General features: G+C 40.4%; 1 protein-coding gene across 5 annotated transcripts in view; it reads left to right on the top strand.

The window, feature by feature from the left end:
- The window catches only part of pax7b (paired box 7b), a 52941-nt gene that overhangs the window by 14091 nt on the left and 22161 nt on the right, over nucleotides 1–16689 (top strand). For 4 of the 5 annotated variants that reach the window (XM_060936946.1, XM_060936948.1, XM_060936945.1 and 1 more), the window contains 3 exons: nucleotides 7226–7425; nucleotides 15671–15836; nucleotides 15921–16117. In XM_060936946.1, the coding sequence (XP_060792929.1) occupies nucleotides 7226–7425; nucleotides 15671–15836; nucleotides 15921–16117 (563 nt within the window). The remainder of the gene's footprint in view (nucleotides 1–7225; nucleotides 7426–15670; nucleotides 15837–15920; nucleotides 16118–16689) is intronic. The other variant, XM_060936947.1, reaches the window with a different exon arrangement.

Genomic DNA, 16689 nt, shown 5'->3' with positions numbered 1-16689 from the left:
TAAAAATAAAATATTGCAGGTTGGGTAGTTAGAGAAATCAAAGTCAAATATTAAAATGAAACAAACTCTGTGTCCAAGCAATCACTCAGTGTATACTGTTTGCCCTTCTCCAGTACATACTGCATAATGGTTTTACATTTATAGAGTACAGCAAACCTCATTTCTGCATACGTAAATCCCCATCTTGGTTTCAGCCAGATTCTAATGTCTCATTTGCTGTTTTTCTACATTTTTTAATCCCTCAGTCAGTCTGCACCTCTGTCTCCTTCTGCTGCTGTATTTCAGTTCTTTGCGCAGATGTTAGAATCGACAGGTCGGCTTAAATCCAACCCTCAAGCCACATGGACTGTTCTGTAGCAGATGCACATCAGAGATAGGAGATTATAATAGTCTGTTTGTACAGTATTTCTTCCCTCTTCCTTGCTCTCCAACTGACCTACAAAGAGGACACTGGAACAACTGTGAAAACAAGAGAGAAACTGGAGAGAGGGTGGAGTTGGATTACAGTGGTTGATGAGAACACATATTTTGGCAGGTTTGGTGTAGTTTCTTTAAAGTGAAATGGATAGTGTTGGTTTACGTTTATTGTGAGGCAGGGCTGAGGGTGATTTGAATGGACGTTCCTGTGCTGTGAATTTGCGCAGAATGAAAAAAAAAACCCCAACAACCCCAAAACCCCAAACCCATCTGTTTTCTTCCTTAACAAATCGTTGCATTAGAATTAGCTCTTTAAAAAACAGGGGTGGCCTTCTGAAGAATCACTTTAGATTGTAAATAATAGTTTCTGTAGTACATAGAGTATATAGACAGAGGCTCCATGCCATGGCTCATTACTTTCCATGGCCAACAGAGGCCGAATATATTGCTCTAATTTGCTAACCGTCGCTTGTTAGAAATGAGGAAAGCAATAATGTGCCCTGGCTAATGTGTGACACAAGCTATAATGTTGTTTAGACTGCCAGGCCTGATGAAGACAAATGTGTAAATGTTTGCCACCGTGCTAAGTGCAATGCCCTTTCAAGAATGTGCAGCTGTGGAGTGCCACATTTCCTCAGGCCCTTTTAGTTGCCGGCAGGAGCGGCTGAAGGAGAGCGAGAATGAAAAGAGGGCTGAGAGGAGGAAAGTGTGGCTGTGATGATGAATATCCCATCTGCTGCTTCACTAACGGTGCTGGCAGTTGATGGGAAAGATAGAAGAGAGGAGCTTGTGTTGGGTGGTCATGACTCCTCTTTGGCCTCAGTCACACTTCACCCATAGCAGTTAATCACCATCCTGGACTTGGCCAATTTGAACGGGCTCTACAGCCTAGGGCTGACGATGTTCAATAACACACATTATGTAGCGAAAAGGCTTTGAAAGGATTGCTGTACTTTTTTTATTTTTCCAGTTGAATACTTTTTGGGCTCACTTGATCTTGAAGGTATGAATCAATAATCAAAATCCTTGCTGGTTCGAGGCTATGATTAATTGTGCTGTGCAATCCAACAAGTAGTGTGAGCAATCAACCTGAACATGGAGTCAAATGATTTCGGTGCAACAAAATAGTATATTTTGTCCTTCGGGAGTCTAATCTGAAGTTTCTGTTTTGTTCCAACTGATAAGAAAATAAAAGTGTCATTTTAAATTATTTTCTTAATCACTCACTAGGCTTCCAACCAGGTTCACACCAACATTAGGGCTGTGACAAAATAGTGAAACCATGTTTCTTCAAGGAGTAATGCCTTCTCAATAATTCTTAATTAAGCTCTAATTTAATGACAAAGAAGAACATTTTATCAGCATCCCTTGAACTTTCAAATAGAATTACATGTCATTTTATTACAGTCAGGACATTCCTCATTATCACAGAGACAGATGAACAGCTCAAGGAGTACTCCTGACGAAATTTTAAAAGAAGATATCTCTTGCCCCATTTACCGTATAGCAGTGCCGAGCTTCAAGGCAGCATATGTTTTACTCTATTCCATTAATGCTGTAACACATTCATCATATCCACGAACTTGCCATAGGCCCATTTGTGTGAAGGGACCTGGCATGCCAATTGTGGGATCTCTTTTCTGAGACAAAGATAAGGTTCAGGTTCGGGCTTCGTATCCGAGCCAGCATCTGTTTCATTACCATAATCCCTTCTTCATTATAGTGAGAGACAGAAGAGAGAGACACTGACCTTCAACAAGAGCATGCTGTCAAACTTATTCTCTTTCTCTTGTGTGGTTGCTCGTGTGCTGTGATGTGGCAGCTAAATGACGTTGTAATTGTTGTGACCAGGGCAGAATGAGATGTGGCAGGATGCATACTCATCAGTCATGCATGCACCTCTTTCTCAAGCTTCTAGCCTCTCGAAATGCATTGCTTAGATTGATCTCTTCAGCTTTTATTTATTCAGCAGCTGGTGGAGAGAAAAAAAAAACAAGGTGGTATTTGGATGGGTGGACAATTTGTAGGGGGGTAGTTGAGAATGGCAATCAGAAACGTTAAGAGGACCCATGATCTGGCTCAGCCTGAATCTGCCCAGATAACTGTGTGGTTTGGTGATGCAAAGCAAGACTGGATATTGGTGGATTTTCTTCCTCCTGTTTGAAATCCAACAGCATGTAGGAAAGCAGAAATAAATTCCATGCTATCTCCGGAATGAAAGCTGTAACCACCCCAGGGTTCAGAAGGTGCCTTTGGAAGGTGATCCATGGACCTCTGCACTGGTCTCAAGTATTGTCACGGCGACTTAAACCCAAACAGCTTTGTCTCAATCTTCCCTAAAATCAACAAACAGATATTTGCTACATGTACAGAGCTGTTTGTATATGAGTATATTTTTACCCTTTTCACAGGAGGTGGCACTTGGGGGGGGGGGGGGGGGGGAAGGAATCTTTGTAAAGAGAAAAGGCAGAGGAATTGATTTAATTAATGCGGCCTCATGTCCTACGGCCACATGTAATCCGTTGAGAACTGTGCAGCGTGAGCTCTGGGAGACAAAAAGACAGCCACCAGAAGACTCCTCAAGTGGCCTGTAATGAGAGTCTCTATGTAATCCCGTAATTCCTTGTTTAATTAAACTGTGGTGCTGGCCTGAAGTTGGAACCACTTTGAAGGCTTTGCTTTCATTTTTTTAATGCACTTTTATTTAGGCTGGGTTTGGACTTTTCAGGGTTTTTTCCCCCATACATTTATGTAATAAAAAAAATAAACCAACAGAATGCATATGAATTCCATAATCTTGGGGCAAATGCTATTTTGACTACATCAGTATCATGACAACAACAGTAGAGGATATACAGCTAGTTCAAAAGTCTGAGACTGTTAGTGAAAATGTTTCCCTTTTGCATTCTTTTTAAATTGAATATTAAATGTTTCATTACAAATTATACACTGATCAGTCATAACATTATGACCACTGACAGGTGAAGTGAATAACACTGATTATCTCATTACAATGGCATGTCAAGGGGTGGGATATATTAGGCAGCAAGAGAACAGTCACTTCTTGAAGCTGATGTGTTGGAAGCAGGAAAAATGGGCAAGCGTAAGGATCTGAGTGGCTTTGTCAAGGGCCAAATTGTGATGGCTAGATGACTGGGTCTGAGCATCTCCAAAATGGCCCATCTTGTGGGGTGTTCCCGGTATGCAGTGGTTAGTACCTACCAAAAGTGGTCCAATGAAGGATAACCAGTGAACCGGCAACAGGGTCATGGGTTTCGAAGGCTTATGGTGATGATACACGGGGCAACTTTTTGGGCAATGTTGCCGAGCAAAGTTGCTGGCAACGGGCAACTAGGTGAGACACAGGGCAACTTTTCAGGGCAACAACAGTTAGCAACGGCAGTTTACAGTTAGCTAAAAAAAAAAATCGATGTCTTAATTTTTGCTGTGACCATTTAATCAAGCTGTCTGTTGTTTTTTAGAGCTTTGGTGAGGTAAATTCCTCCATATAGAATATTAAAATAACAACTTACCGGTGTAAAAACAGATGAGGAGTCTCTCCATCTCTTCACTCCACTGACACTGAGCGGCTGCCATATTTGTTTGAAATTTCTGATCCGAACCTCACCGGAGGTCACATGACTCGATACTCGCGTTCTGATTGGCTTATCTCAAAAAGTTGCCAGAGATTATCAAAACCATTCAGAAAGAAGCAATGTTGCCCAATCTCAATAGAAAAGAGTCAAAACGCAATTGCCCAGCAACATTGCTCGGCAACATTGCCCAAAAAGTTGCCCCATGTATCATCACCATTACTGATTCGCATGGGGCATGAAGGCTAGCCCATATGGTCCAATCCCACAGAAGAGCTATTGTAGCACAAAGTGCTGAAAAAGTTAATACTGACACCTTTCTGTTTTAGCCAGTATTAACCTTTTCAGCAGTTTGTGCGACAGTAGCTCTTCTGGGGGATTGGACCATATGGGCTAGCCTTCGTGCCCCATGCGAATCAATGAACCTTCTACACTCATGACCCTGTTACCGGTTCATCGGTTGTCCTACCTTGGACCACTTTTGGTTGGCCCTAACCACTGCTTACCAGGAACACCCCACAAGATGTGCCATTTTGGAGATGTTCAGATCCAGTCATCTTGCCATCACAATTTGGCCCTTGTCAAAGTCATTCAGATTCTTATGCTTGCCCATTTTTCCTGCTTCCAAAACATCAACTTCAAGAAGTGACTGTTCTCTTGCTGCCTAATATATCCCACCCCTTGACATGCCATTGTAATGAGATAATCAATGTTATTCACGTCACCTGTCGGTGGTTTTAATGTTATGGCTGATCGGTGTATTATCAGCAACAACTTGAGTGAAAAGTAGAATCACAGAAATATTTACATGAATAAATACATAAATAAATTATTAATATGAATTGAATGAGAGTGTGCATAGACTCCACAAGTTTGTGTAAAACCTGATGATCCATGTTAGATCCAATTCATCGGCATGTCGTCTGAACACATACTTCAGTGGAAGGGATAATTCTGACCTTTTGTAGCTTTTTGATACAGGAGATAACATGGTCAATAAAAAAAAAAGATTAAATTTAAAACAGTTAAATATTGAATATTCAAGATATTGAACATTTTCTTTCTTTGCTATAATTCTTTTCAGAATTTAATGTTTTTTGCAGAAAAGATATACAAATCACTTTCCGTTGGTTTGTCTAAAACATGCTCTAACGTAGCAACAATTGTAAAGGCCATGCACATCGTTAATACACTTTACACTTCGGAGTGGAGGTAAAGAGTTGGCCAGGGATATCAGCCATTGATACCAGAGGGCCATAGTGCATGGCTTAGTGGTTTATGTTTTGCCTACCCTGTCTGACTTCTTGAGAATTAGCAGTTATATCACTCTTATGCTTCATAAGATAAGCACATGTTTTGCTGTGATATTTGTATTTAGCTGCATTGCTTCCAACTACCTTCAACTCTTTGCCGTCCCCTCTGGCAGCACATGTCGTGAATCAGAGCACGAGTGAACATGAGCTGCTGTCATCATTAGCACTGATGTACCTCACAAATTCCTATCCAACATATTCATCCAGAGCAGCCAGGACATTTCATACTGACAGGCTGCATGGGCTGGATTTAGTGTAAATTTCAAAAAGGTTGCTTTGAACAGCTTCAGCTGTTTTTCACTGCTCTCATTTGAATTTTTATCTTGACACTGGAGCAATCTGTCATTCCAACCAGGACACAAACACTGAGTTGACCAGGTCAGATGTGGGTCAAAGCTATCAGTTTATGTCCCAGATTAATTAAACCCTATCGTTCTTTAATATATAGCAAGCTCATATAAACCCTAATCGAGCCGTCTGCCTGAACCATCCTCCTGCTATGCATTTCCAAACCAAATACCACTACAAAAAGTGATAAAAGTAATAACTATCATTAAAGTGGAAGTGTCAATCATGAGAGAGTAGGCGTGCGAGTGATGAGATCTAGGCTCAGGGCTGAGTATCGGAGACTGGAGGAGTAGCCTGATTCACTTGCTATATAGTGGCTCATGGTCTGTTCCATCTCCTCCAAAATCAGCCCCCTTCTCAGAGGAAGCTGGCTGGGAAGCCCCTGGCAGCACTGGCCAATGAGGAGCCAGGGTTCAGCCGTTCCTAATGTGGAATGGCTTAAATTTGTGGGGAAGTCATGGCCTGGATTAAGGCCTGCATCTGCAGCACTGGGCCCCTGATACTGCCAGGGGGATTTTTAGAGGATCAGCCCAGTGCTGCCCAAACTGGAAATAAATAAGGAATAAACTCAAGGCAGAAAAGCTCTTAGAGCCTATCTTTATCATACCATTAATGTGGAATGGGTGAAGGCTCTTGATGTGACTTAAAGAATAAAGCAAAAAGTAGATTTATCTTTTATCTGTCTTTGAACGGACTGTTTGCAGGCTTGATGACAATTTTGAACAAGATAAAACAAAAAACAAGGGTGATATAGTTAGATACTGTATTATATATAATTTTTTTCCACAAATGATATTTTACTGATAGTACTGATGTGCTTTGTTAATGTTTTACATTACATTAAGAACCCTAAGAACTTGCAGTGAAATTTAAAACATTTAGAAAAATTAAACACATATGCTCATTGTTCCACATACCATAATGGTAATTTTTGTGCATCCATTCCCTGCTTCATTTATAATCTACACATATTTCCTTTCTATTAGGTGATGGATTTAATCTCATTCTCCAGTAATTTGAAAAACATTCCTCCACTGAGTCACTCAACAACAGCGGTGTGTTATCTGTAATTGACATGGATAGCTGTGGTGTTGAAGATAGTCTGCTGGCTGCATTTTAAAAACAGTGAGGATATATTGTGTACCTGCTTTAAAGACAACATAATACAATTCTATGGATATTAAGGAAGTTCATTGCAGAACAATAGTGGTTCGCTAAGGTGGTCTGCTAAGATTAACGCCCCCAGGACTCCATCATGGCCTCGGGGCCAGTTAGGATTTGTCCTAACACAGAATCACATTCATAAAAGTTTAACTTTTTTCACATAAATAATCAAACGGTGTGATCATATTTGCTTGAAATTCGTGTTATCATCATTTTCATCTCCTTGTCACTCATTCTCCATCCATCTTCCCACTGAGGTGGGATCTGACCTGAAATTATTTATGATTAACAGCCTTGAGTTGCTTGTGAGTGCTTCATAATATTTATCATTTTAAAATTTTGAGTTTAACTTTACAATGACTCAGTTCTGTTCCCTTCTGGCGATAACAGGGAGTCGTGTAGACGAGGGCTCAGACGTGGACTCGGAGCCAGACCTGCCGCTGAAGAGGAAGCAGAGACGCAGTCGAACCACGTTCACCGCCGAGCAGCTGGAGGAGCTGGAGAAGGCCTTCGAAAGGACACACTACCCTGACATCTACACCCGAGAGGAGCTGGCTCAGAGGACTAAACTCACAGAGGCTCGAGTACAGGTACTCTCTTTCCATCACTGGTTTCTAATCCTGTGTGCATGCTTGCATTAAGAATATCATATTATGAAAGAATTGTGTCATGAGATGTCGAAAGTGAGCAGAACTACAGTCGTGGGGAACCATATGAGGGAAGAGTAAATATTCCTTTATTTGTGAATCTGCACAGGTGTGCTATTAATGCTGGTTATAGTGAGATAGAAATTCATCTTAAAGGATTAAAATAGTAGACAAATCCATTAGGACGTTCAGTCTTATCTCAGTGGCCTGCTGAGAATACAGAAACATGACTATACATTTTGTTCATTACCATACATGTCTTTAATCACTTATGAATACTGATTTTAAACAATAGTTATCTTCAGGACCGAAAAAGAGACCCTGAAACTAAAGGAGAAATAAAAACCTTGAGAGCTCAGTTCTTCATTTTTGGGTAGAAAGAAACTGCGTTTGCAACTTGTCACTGTTTTATGAAAGGGTTTTGTGTGTCTACTACTAAACATGAACGTAAAGTGAAGCATTTACCATCACTAAACAGATCTCTCTTAAATCTCATCTGTGCTACAATCCCTCCTCACATAAATAACTGAAACAGTAAAGAGGGAAACTACAGTAGAGTTATAGCAACAGCTGTGGTTGATGTGGGGAGGGGGATGAAACGAGAAGAAGTGCATTCCTGATGGATTTCTCACTCCGGCTCTTGGCTGAGATTGTTTCTTCCCACCACTTTCAAGCCCACCGCTGCTCCTTATAAAATTTGCTGCATATCAGAGTGGATCCCTCTTGCTCTCCTGGGAAGTCCTTCTACACCAGCAACATTTATCAATCAAGAGCTTGTGAAAAAAAAAAAAACCCACGAAAAGGAAAAACATGGCAGCTTACCTCAGCTGTGTGATTTCTTTAACACCTCTACAGTTCTGCATTGTACTGAAACAGCACTCTTTTTAGTTACATCATACAACCTACCACAGTTTATAATTAAAGACGACGGTACACTGTTTCCTATAATCTGCCAGACTATGATGTTAAAGGGATTTTATTTCATGGTATGTGATGTCGAGCATGTAGGAAAAGAACTTTGCAGACTGTCGTGATTATCACATACCCGCAATTAAACTGCAGCTGTCCCTTTCAATCATTTGACTTTTCTTTTCTTTTTTTTATTTCTTAAACAAAATTAGATCCCAACCCACTTTCTTTCTCTTTATATTTAGGAATTTCTTGCCTCTCTACCTCTCTCACATACAGTACAATGACAATTATTGACAATTGCATTGCTAATTTCTGGAGCTGAATTAAACCAGCTTTGATTTGAAGTGAATTTTCGACAGTTAGCTATATACAATGTTATTTACTCAGGGCGTCATACTTTTATAACAAATAATAGTGAAATATGCCTCCATACACTACCGTTCAAAAGTTTGGGGTCACTTTGGAATTTCCTTATTTTTGAAAGAAAAGCACTGTTCTTTTCAATGAAGATCACTTTAAACTAATCAGAAATCCACTCTATACATTGCTAATGTGGTAAATGACTATTCTAGCTGCAAATGTCTGGTTTTTGGTGCAATATCTCCATAGGTGTATAGAGGCCCATTTCCAGCAACTCTCACTCCAGTGTTCTAATGGTACAATGTGTTTGCTCATTGCCTCAGAAGGCTAATGGATGATTAGAAAACCCTTGTACAATCATGTTAGCACAGCTGAAAACAGTTTAGCTCTTTAGAGAAGTTATAAAACTGACCTTCCTTTGAGCAGATGGAGTTTCTGGAGCATCACATTTGTGGGGTCGATTAAATGCTCAAAATGGCCAGAAAAATGTCTTGACTATATTTTCTATTCATTTTACAACTTATGGTGGTAAATAAAAGTGTGACTTTTCATGGAAAACACAAAATTGTCTGGGTGACCCCAAACTTTTGAACGGTAGTGTATATGCTGTTGAGGATAACACAGCAGGCGGCACGGTGGTGTAGTGGTTAGCACTGTCGCCTCACAGCAAGAAGGTCCTGGGTTCGAGCCCCGGGGCCGGCGAGGGCCTTTCTGTGTGGAGTTTGCATGTTCTCCCCGTGTCCGCGTGGGTTTCCTCCGGGTGCTCCGGTTTCCCCCACAGTCCAAAAACATGCAGGTTAGGTTAACTGGTGACTCTAAATTGACCGTAGGTGTGAATGTGAGTGTGAATGGTTGTCTGTGTCTATGTGTCAGCCCTGTGATGACCTGGCGACTTGTCCAGGGTGTACCCCGCCTTTCGCCCGTAGTCAGCTGGGATAGGCTCCAGCTTGCCTGCGACCCTGTAGAAGGATAAAGCGGCTAGAGATAATGAGATGATATGAGATGAGATAACACAGCAATATGAATTGGAAGCACACTTTTTAATAGTGGTTTGCTCCAGCCACACCACCTCACCAGTGCCGCACTGAGTTTCAAAATAAAACCACATTTCTGTTCAAACTGGCCCACAATCACAAAAGAAATACATTTATATTTATTTGGCTGAAATGTAATTTCAGTTGAACATTTCCCTTTTAAAACGCATCGCTTCCCAGCAGAGCCGCCACTGCATGTAGCTCATGCAGATGACACACTCTGCTGGGGTCTCCAAAAATTGTATTTCATTATATTTTGTGAATGAAGAAGTACCGTTTTGTCCAGCAGCACTGTTCTTTCTAGTGTTTTCCAGTGTTTCTATTTGATAGGATTCACATTTAATGAAAATAAAATTCAGGTTTAGGCCACAGATAAAGACAGTGGCTTTGCAGGACGCCGCTATATAATATACAGAACATGCCTCATATTTGTACAACAGGATTTAATAATAACAGTTGGGAGTTGATTTGTTTACCAGACAACGATCCAGTTGGCATCGTTACAGACCCTGCTGGTCTCCCTGCCAAAATTGGCCCAAATTTTCTGTCACTGAAAAGATGCATGTGGTCCTTTTGTGTTTTTATGGTAACTGATGCAAATTAGACAAGTGGGCAAACATTAGTGCGAACAACTTGCCTTTAGTGTTCTGTCTAAATAATATCATATGCAAAATGATGATTTAATCATAGTTATAAGCTTTGCTTAATAGTTCTACTGTGCTGAAGAATGAGAAAACAGTCATATGACAGAAGATAATCACTGCTCTATCTATCTATCTATCTATCTATCTATCTATCTATCTATCTATCTATCTATCTATCTATCTATCTATAAAGCAGTGATTATCTGAGAGAGAGAGAGAGAGAGAGAGAGAGAGAGAGAGAGAGAGAGTGTGTGTGTGTGTGTGTGTGTGTGTGTGTGTGTGTGTGAGAGAGTTGGATTGTTGGCTGGAACAAACTCAAATGGAGATGCCAGGCTTCTAAAATCACTCCTTTTGTAGTGAGGAAGGTGTCTGACCCTCTTGGCTTTTGGCAGACCCCATGGCCTGAATGTCAACCCACTTGAACACAGCTGTGCTGACACAGTATCCAGATGTCAGGAGGAATGAGACAGTGGGAGAAGGTTGGAAGGAAGGGGGTGTAGCCTACAAAAAAGACAGACAGACATGGTGTAGTGATAAACTGAGGGGGTAGTGTTTTGGCAGTGCTTTGACCTCTAGCTTAAGTTTTCTTCTCTTATCTTGTGTTCATCACTAGCCACTGTCACTGAGTCATTCTTGTTTCTCATGATATATCTGATTTACAGCCCCAAAGGACTAATGATAGGAAGTGATCCATATTTGACTAACCACAGGGTTTTGGGTCTTATGACATGGCTACCTGTCTTTCCCCTCACTGCTCTAAAAACATGACTACACAACTACCACCAGATGGAGATTTAAGCTAATATCTATCTGTAGGAACTGAAGTTATTCTCCAGTCAGTCTGAGGATTTAAAAAAATTCTCATCCACAGTTGTGATATAAAAAGTAATCAGTAGTCATACTTGAATAAATTACTGAGTAACATCTCAAATAAAATATGAGAAAAGTAGCATGTGAAAAAAACTGAGTAAAAGTTTTAAAATATTTGATATTATGCATATCAAACAACTACTGTACGTGGGTATCAAAAGACATGGTAGGCTCTATATATGTCAGTGACATAACCAAATACGTTTCTCATCTATATATAAATATGCAATTTTACAGCTATTTTAGATATGGGAAGATAAATTGACAGACTAAAAATAATAGTAGTGTTCATTCTTACCCCAGTGATCTTTGGTATTTCCTCTGTTGAGGTAAAAATGAATGAATGAATGAATAAGCTGAAATGTGCCATGAATGAGTTGACTTTTTGAATTAGTGCTTTCAGGTAAACATTTAAGTAATTTGTATAGAAATAATGGTCAAAACTGTCTGTTGTCTTTTTTTTTAATATTAAAATGTGACATCTGGAATATGCAGTGTCCGGTGAAATGTCTCATCTCATCTCATTATCTCTAGCCGCTTTATCCTGTTCTACAGGGTCGCAGGCAAGCTGGAGCCTATCCCAGCTGACTACGGGCGAAAGGCGGGGTACACCCTGGACAAGTCGCCAGGTCATCACAGGGCTGACACATAGACACAGACAACCATTCACACTCACATTCACACCTACGGTCAATTTAGAGTCACCAGTTAACCTAACCTGCATGTCTTTGGACTGTGGGGGAAACCGGAGCACCCGGAGGAAACCCACGCGGACACGGGGAGAACATGCAAACTCCACACAGAAAGGCCCTCGCCGGCCACGGGGCTCGAACCCGGACCTTCTTGCTGTAAGGCAACAGCGCTAACCACTACACCACCGTGCCGTCCCAGTGAAATATATCAGGGGAAAAAGTCACCATTTCCAAGTCAAAGTGGAGTAAAATTGACAGAAAAATTTATATTCAGGTAAAGTTGAAAACACACTTAAATACAGTAAGAAATTATTTGGTGCTATACGTAACTATTAAAAATGAAAAATGAATTTCTTTACATTCACAGAAAGGAGCGAAAGAGAGAAAACAAGCCAGCTCTAAACATGATAAAATATTTTCTTTTTTGAAATTTAGCATTTGTCTTACAACCTTTTGGCATAGTATGCTTTAATATGTAGCATTGCTTACACAATATGCCTCTATTTCAAGAATCATGCTTGGATTTCTTTATATTTCATTATACTGGATAGCAGTGTTATTTAGAAAAATGGCATGAGTAGTAGATGTTAGTCACTTCATATGTTCTACAGAGACAGGCGTAGGGCTGTTTTCACTTCTCCTGTCTGTTCTGATAGCCTTTGATCCACTCCGGATATAAGACATCCAGGTCATGAGTGTAAGCTCCTGTGTTAGGGAATTATATTGCATGAGCCACAATTGGTCCCAGGAAAATCTGGAGCCAATAGACCTGTGCTTAATCCTAACAAGTCATGGCGAATGGGAACATCCTACAAAGGAAAGCCTTAAATAAATGGCAGAGTTGGACTCTCTCTCTCTCTCTCTCTCTCTCTCTCTCTCTCTGTGTGTGTGTTACTCCTCACTTGCTACCTCCCACTCCCCCCCCCCCCCACTGCTCCCGTGCCATAGCAATCCTAGAAAGATACGTAGACCCCAAGCCATTGGCTTGTGTATGAGACAGAGAAGAATTGATAGGAAGTCCTGGTTGATTGATACAGGATGAAAGTGGATGGTGCTATCCTGGGGCCAGAGTACCTCAGCTGGCTTCGGCTGCCACCTCTAATGTAGAAATGCACAGAACAATCAGATTTGTCTTCCATTTACCTTCCTTCTTTTTGTCTTTCCACTCACTCAGCTCTGCTCAGCCAAATGAAAGGAGGTATATTGAATTTTTCCACTTATACTCCCTCAATACTCACTGACGACAGATATGTCCTTCAGCTCCAATCAGAGCTATATCTCTTCATAAATGTCGTGCTTCACACCTCCCTTTTGCTCTTAGGAAAATTCTAAGAAATATGAAATGACTCTCGAGCTTGGGCCTCCTTCATAGCCATCTTGAGCACGGTGTGCTCTTTCTCTGAGCAGAGGGGGAATTAGAGACAGCAAAAGAGAGAAAATCCCTGCTCAAGGTGCCTTTGTCACCAGGGTCCAGAATGGAGCATTCATTCGACTTCCGTCAGGCTTCTTTTGAGGTGCCGGGGTAGTCATTCTAGCTTCTTATACAGAGATATGTACATCCAAATGCCCTGGGCCCTCTCCTCAGTATCACAAAGATCCCTTCTTAGCAGTGCATGTAAAGTAAATGAAACCTGAGTAAGTGGGAGTGGTCGCTCTGCGTAAAGGGTTTTAGTGCTGTAACGGCTAACACCTGCGAAGGAGTGCCAAAATAGTGGAGTAAGCAGTATAATGAGATACTACATCATCATTAACCCATTTCTCTATGATTTGTTTTGGTTGTATTTAATTTTACAGAAAAGGAACTACCAAGTATTTAATGAATAAATACGTAGTGATTACATGTAATTTTGGTACAGGTTGGACATTCAAGTTTGCACAGAAGAACAATTACTCACGCTTGATTTGGTAAAATACTTGGTGCAGTCCTTGCAAGCTGAAAATGTGACTATCTGGTATCTAATATAAAAAACAAGAGTCATCAGGAGATGACATATCCCCCCTGGCCCCCCACACTAAACCCCACTCCAAATTTTCCTAAGTTGAACTGGTTGCCATGGAAATATGGAAAAAAAAAAATCACAGAAATCCCAAAATTTCAAAAAGCACAACTCTTCTAGCCACTTAACATAACTGTCAGGTTTCGTGAAAAAAAATTCCTAATAGTTTTTGAGTTCTCCGGAAACTAAATGTTTCCAGACGGACAGACAGATGGATGGACAGACAGAGCGATAGCTATATCCTGTCGCATTATATGTCAGAGGGATACAAAGCACCAGTTATACAGCAGTACTTGATGCTATTATTGGTACTTGGACATTCAGTATTGTTCTATTTATATTCAGGGGACTGTTGATTAAATATTGATAATTAAAACCCTTAATGAATATTTGCTACCTGTACTTATATATACAGTACATGTTTAAAGATGCAGTTTGCTTGTATTTGGCACTATTATGTTAACATTAACTGCTGAACTGTACTTTGTATTTTCCCGATTAGTTACTATGTACATACATATTCAACTTTTAAATTGATATTAAATTTAAAGATTAGAAAAGAGATATGAATAATTATGTACTTTAACTTCCAATATGAAAGGTCTCTACCAGAAATTACTTATAACCAACATACTTGACTATTAATTAGCAGACAAACATTATCATGAAAATTGGAAGGTGCGAAGTTCTTTAGATGTCCAGGCTTGGTGGTGTGGTCAAGGTATTTAGGTGGATAATTCCTAAGCACACATAATAACCATTGATTAGTTCCCTGGTGGGTTAATAACACTAATTTATGCCTCTGGATTTGGGTGTTTCGAGGATTTAGGCTCATGCTTATTACAGGTCAATCATACTGCATGTCCACCCAGTGCTTCAGTTTAAACCTAGAACTGGAAAGAATGTGAACTATTTGATTTTGGTTTTAATTTTAACAAAGAGTACAGATTTGTTGTTTATTTTTCTTATAGTGCATGACTGAAAAATCAATTTTAATGTCTTGGTACTTCAGAAGCACTCCAGCTGATTTTAATGTGTCCTCATGTACTGTATGCTTTTCCGCTTTCCTTTTTACCTTAAAAACACAATTTATTGCTACAAAGAGTGCAGCTGAAAAAAAAATACACTCGAACAAAATGCTTTTTTACATACAAAGCTTCAAAAGGAGCCAAACAGGCTGTCAGGAACAGATAAAGAGTGTGTGCACATACAGTATGTCTGCTCGAGCTCCTTGATCAATGTCCTGGCTGAAAGCATCATTCTGAAGGAGCTGTTTAAAAGGGACACCCACTCTTTGTGTCCGATTCATCGGGAAGCTATTGTCCCCCTCTTTCAACACCATTCACAATGGCCGAGCACATTTGAAAAACAACAGTAGATTAACTGCGCTGCCAGTGTATTAAAGTCTGAAGAATGGCCCCTCAAAGGCAATGTCATTCACTCTTTTGCATACACAGGGGCAGGGTCTTGTCCCCCTTGCCATAGACAGATTATTAGCAGTGCTCTAATTTTAAATTCCCAACACGAACCACTGAAGTTGTGAATTTCTGTGTTAAATTTGTTTCGTCTCTCTGTTTAAACACCAGTTACTTTTCCTGTCATCTACAACTATCCTTTTTAATTTTAAAGTTAAGGGTTTATATGACTAAGTTCTTCTTCTTGTTCTTCTCCTTTGGCAGGTGTGGTTTAGCAATAGACGAGCCAGATGGCGCAAACAAGCTGGAGCCAATCAACTTGCTGCATTCAACCACCTGTTACCAGGAGGTTTTCCAGCAACAGGCATGCCAACTCTGCCCACATACCAGCTCCCTGACCCCAGCTACACTGCTAGCACGCTATCGCAGGGTACGTTTCCAAAATCAACCCCTTAATATGAGGCTGGCATGATATGTGCAAGGAAGATGTTCATGATATCAATGTTTTGTGCAGATGGCAGTAGCACAGTGCACCGGCCGCAGCCTTTGCCTCCCTCCACCATGCATCAGAGCAGCCTCTCCAGTGAAAGCAACACCGCCTACGGCCTCTCGTCCAATCGGCACAGCTTTTCCAACTACACTGACACTTTCATGAGCCAGTCAGCATCCAGCAACCCCATGAACCCCGTCAACAATGGCCTCTCTCCACAGGTTAGTAAGGGTCATTGACCAAAGTGTGTAAATATTCCGCTCTATAGACAGACGTCAAGGAGTTTCTCAAGTGGAATTACGAGAGCTCTGTGATGATAAAAGAGAGTGCGCTTTGTATGCTGCCATGTCTGTGCTGTGATTAAATGCGTCTCTTGGGTGTGAAAGAGATTCTTTAAAAAAAAAGAAAAAAAGAAGTAGCGTTTAGATAGCAAAAGATTTTCCCTTGTGTTTTCCCGTCTAGGTGTTTTGAAGATAAGATTTTTGTTATTAATTTTCTTCTCTTTTACACGTTCTCATAATTAAAAAATCAATAATAGTTTGCTTTGAAATACTTTAAAGCTTCAATTTGAAACAATAGTGGATACCCTGCAGAGAACAAATCCGCTGCTGCATAATGAAAGCAGGGGAAAGAACAGTGCCATGGCTCACGGAGAAAAGGAATAATCGCTCCAAACTAATTAGCCTATTCATCTAATTGTATGCAAGTAATTTTCCGGAGTTAATATATGTTTAAGAAAGTCAAGATGCTTGAATTAAGTGTAACAAACGAATCAGTGTGGCTGAGATGAGGG

Source organism: Neoarius graeffei, chromosome 13, assembly GCF_027579695.1.
Source record: "Neoarius graeffei isolate fNeoGra1 chromosome 13, fNeoGra1.pri, whole genome shotgun sequence".
NCBI classification, from domain to species: domain Eukaryota; kingdom Metazoa; phylum Chordata; class Actinopteri; order Siluriformes; family Ariidae; genus Neoarius; species Neoarius graeffei.
This window is presented reverse-complemented; position numbering and strand designations above follow the sequence as displayed.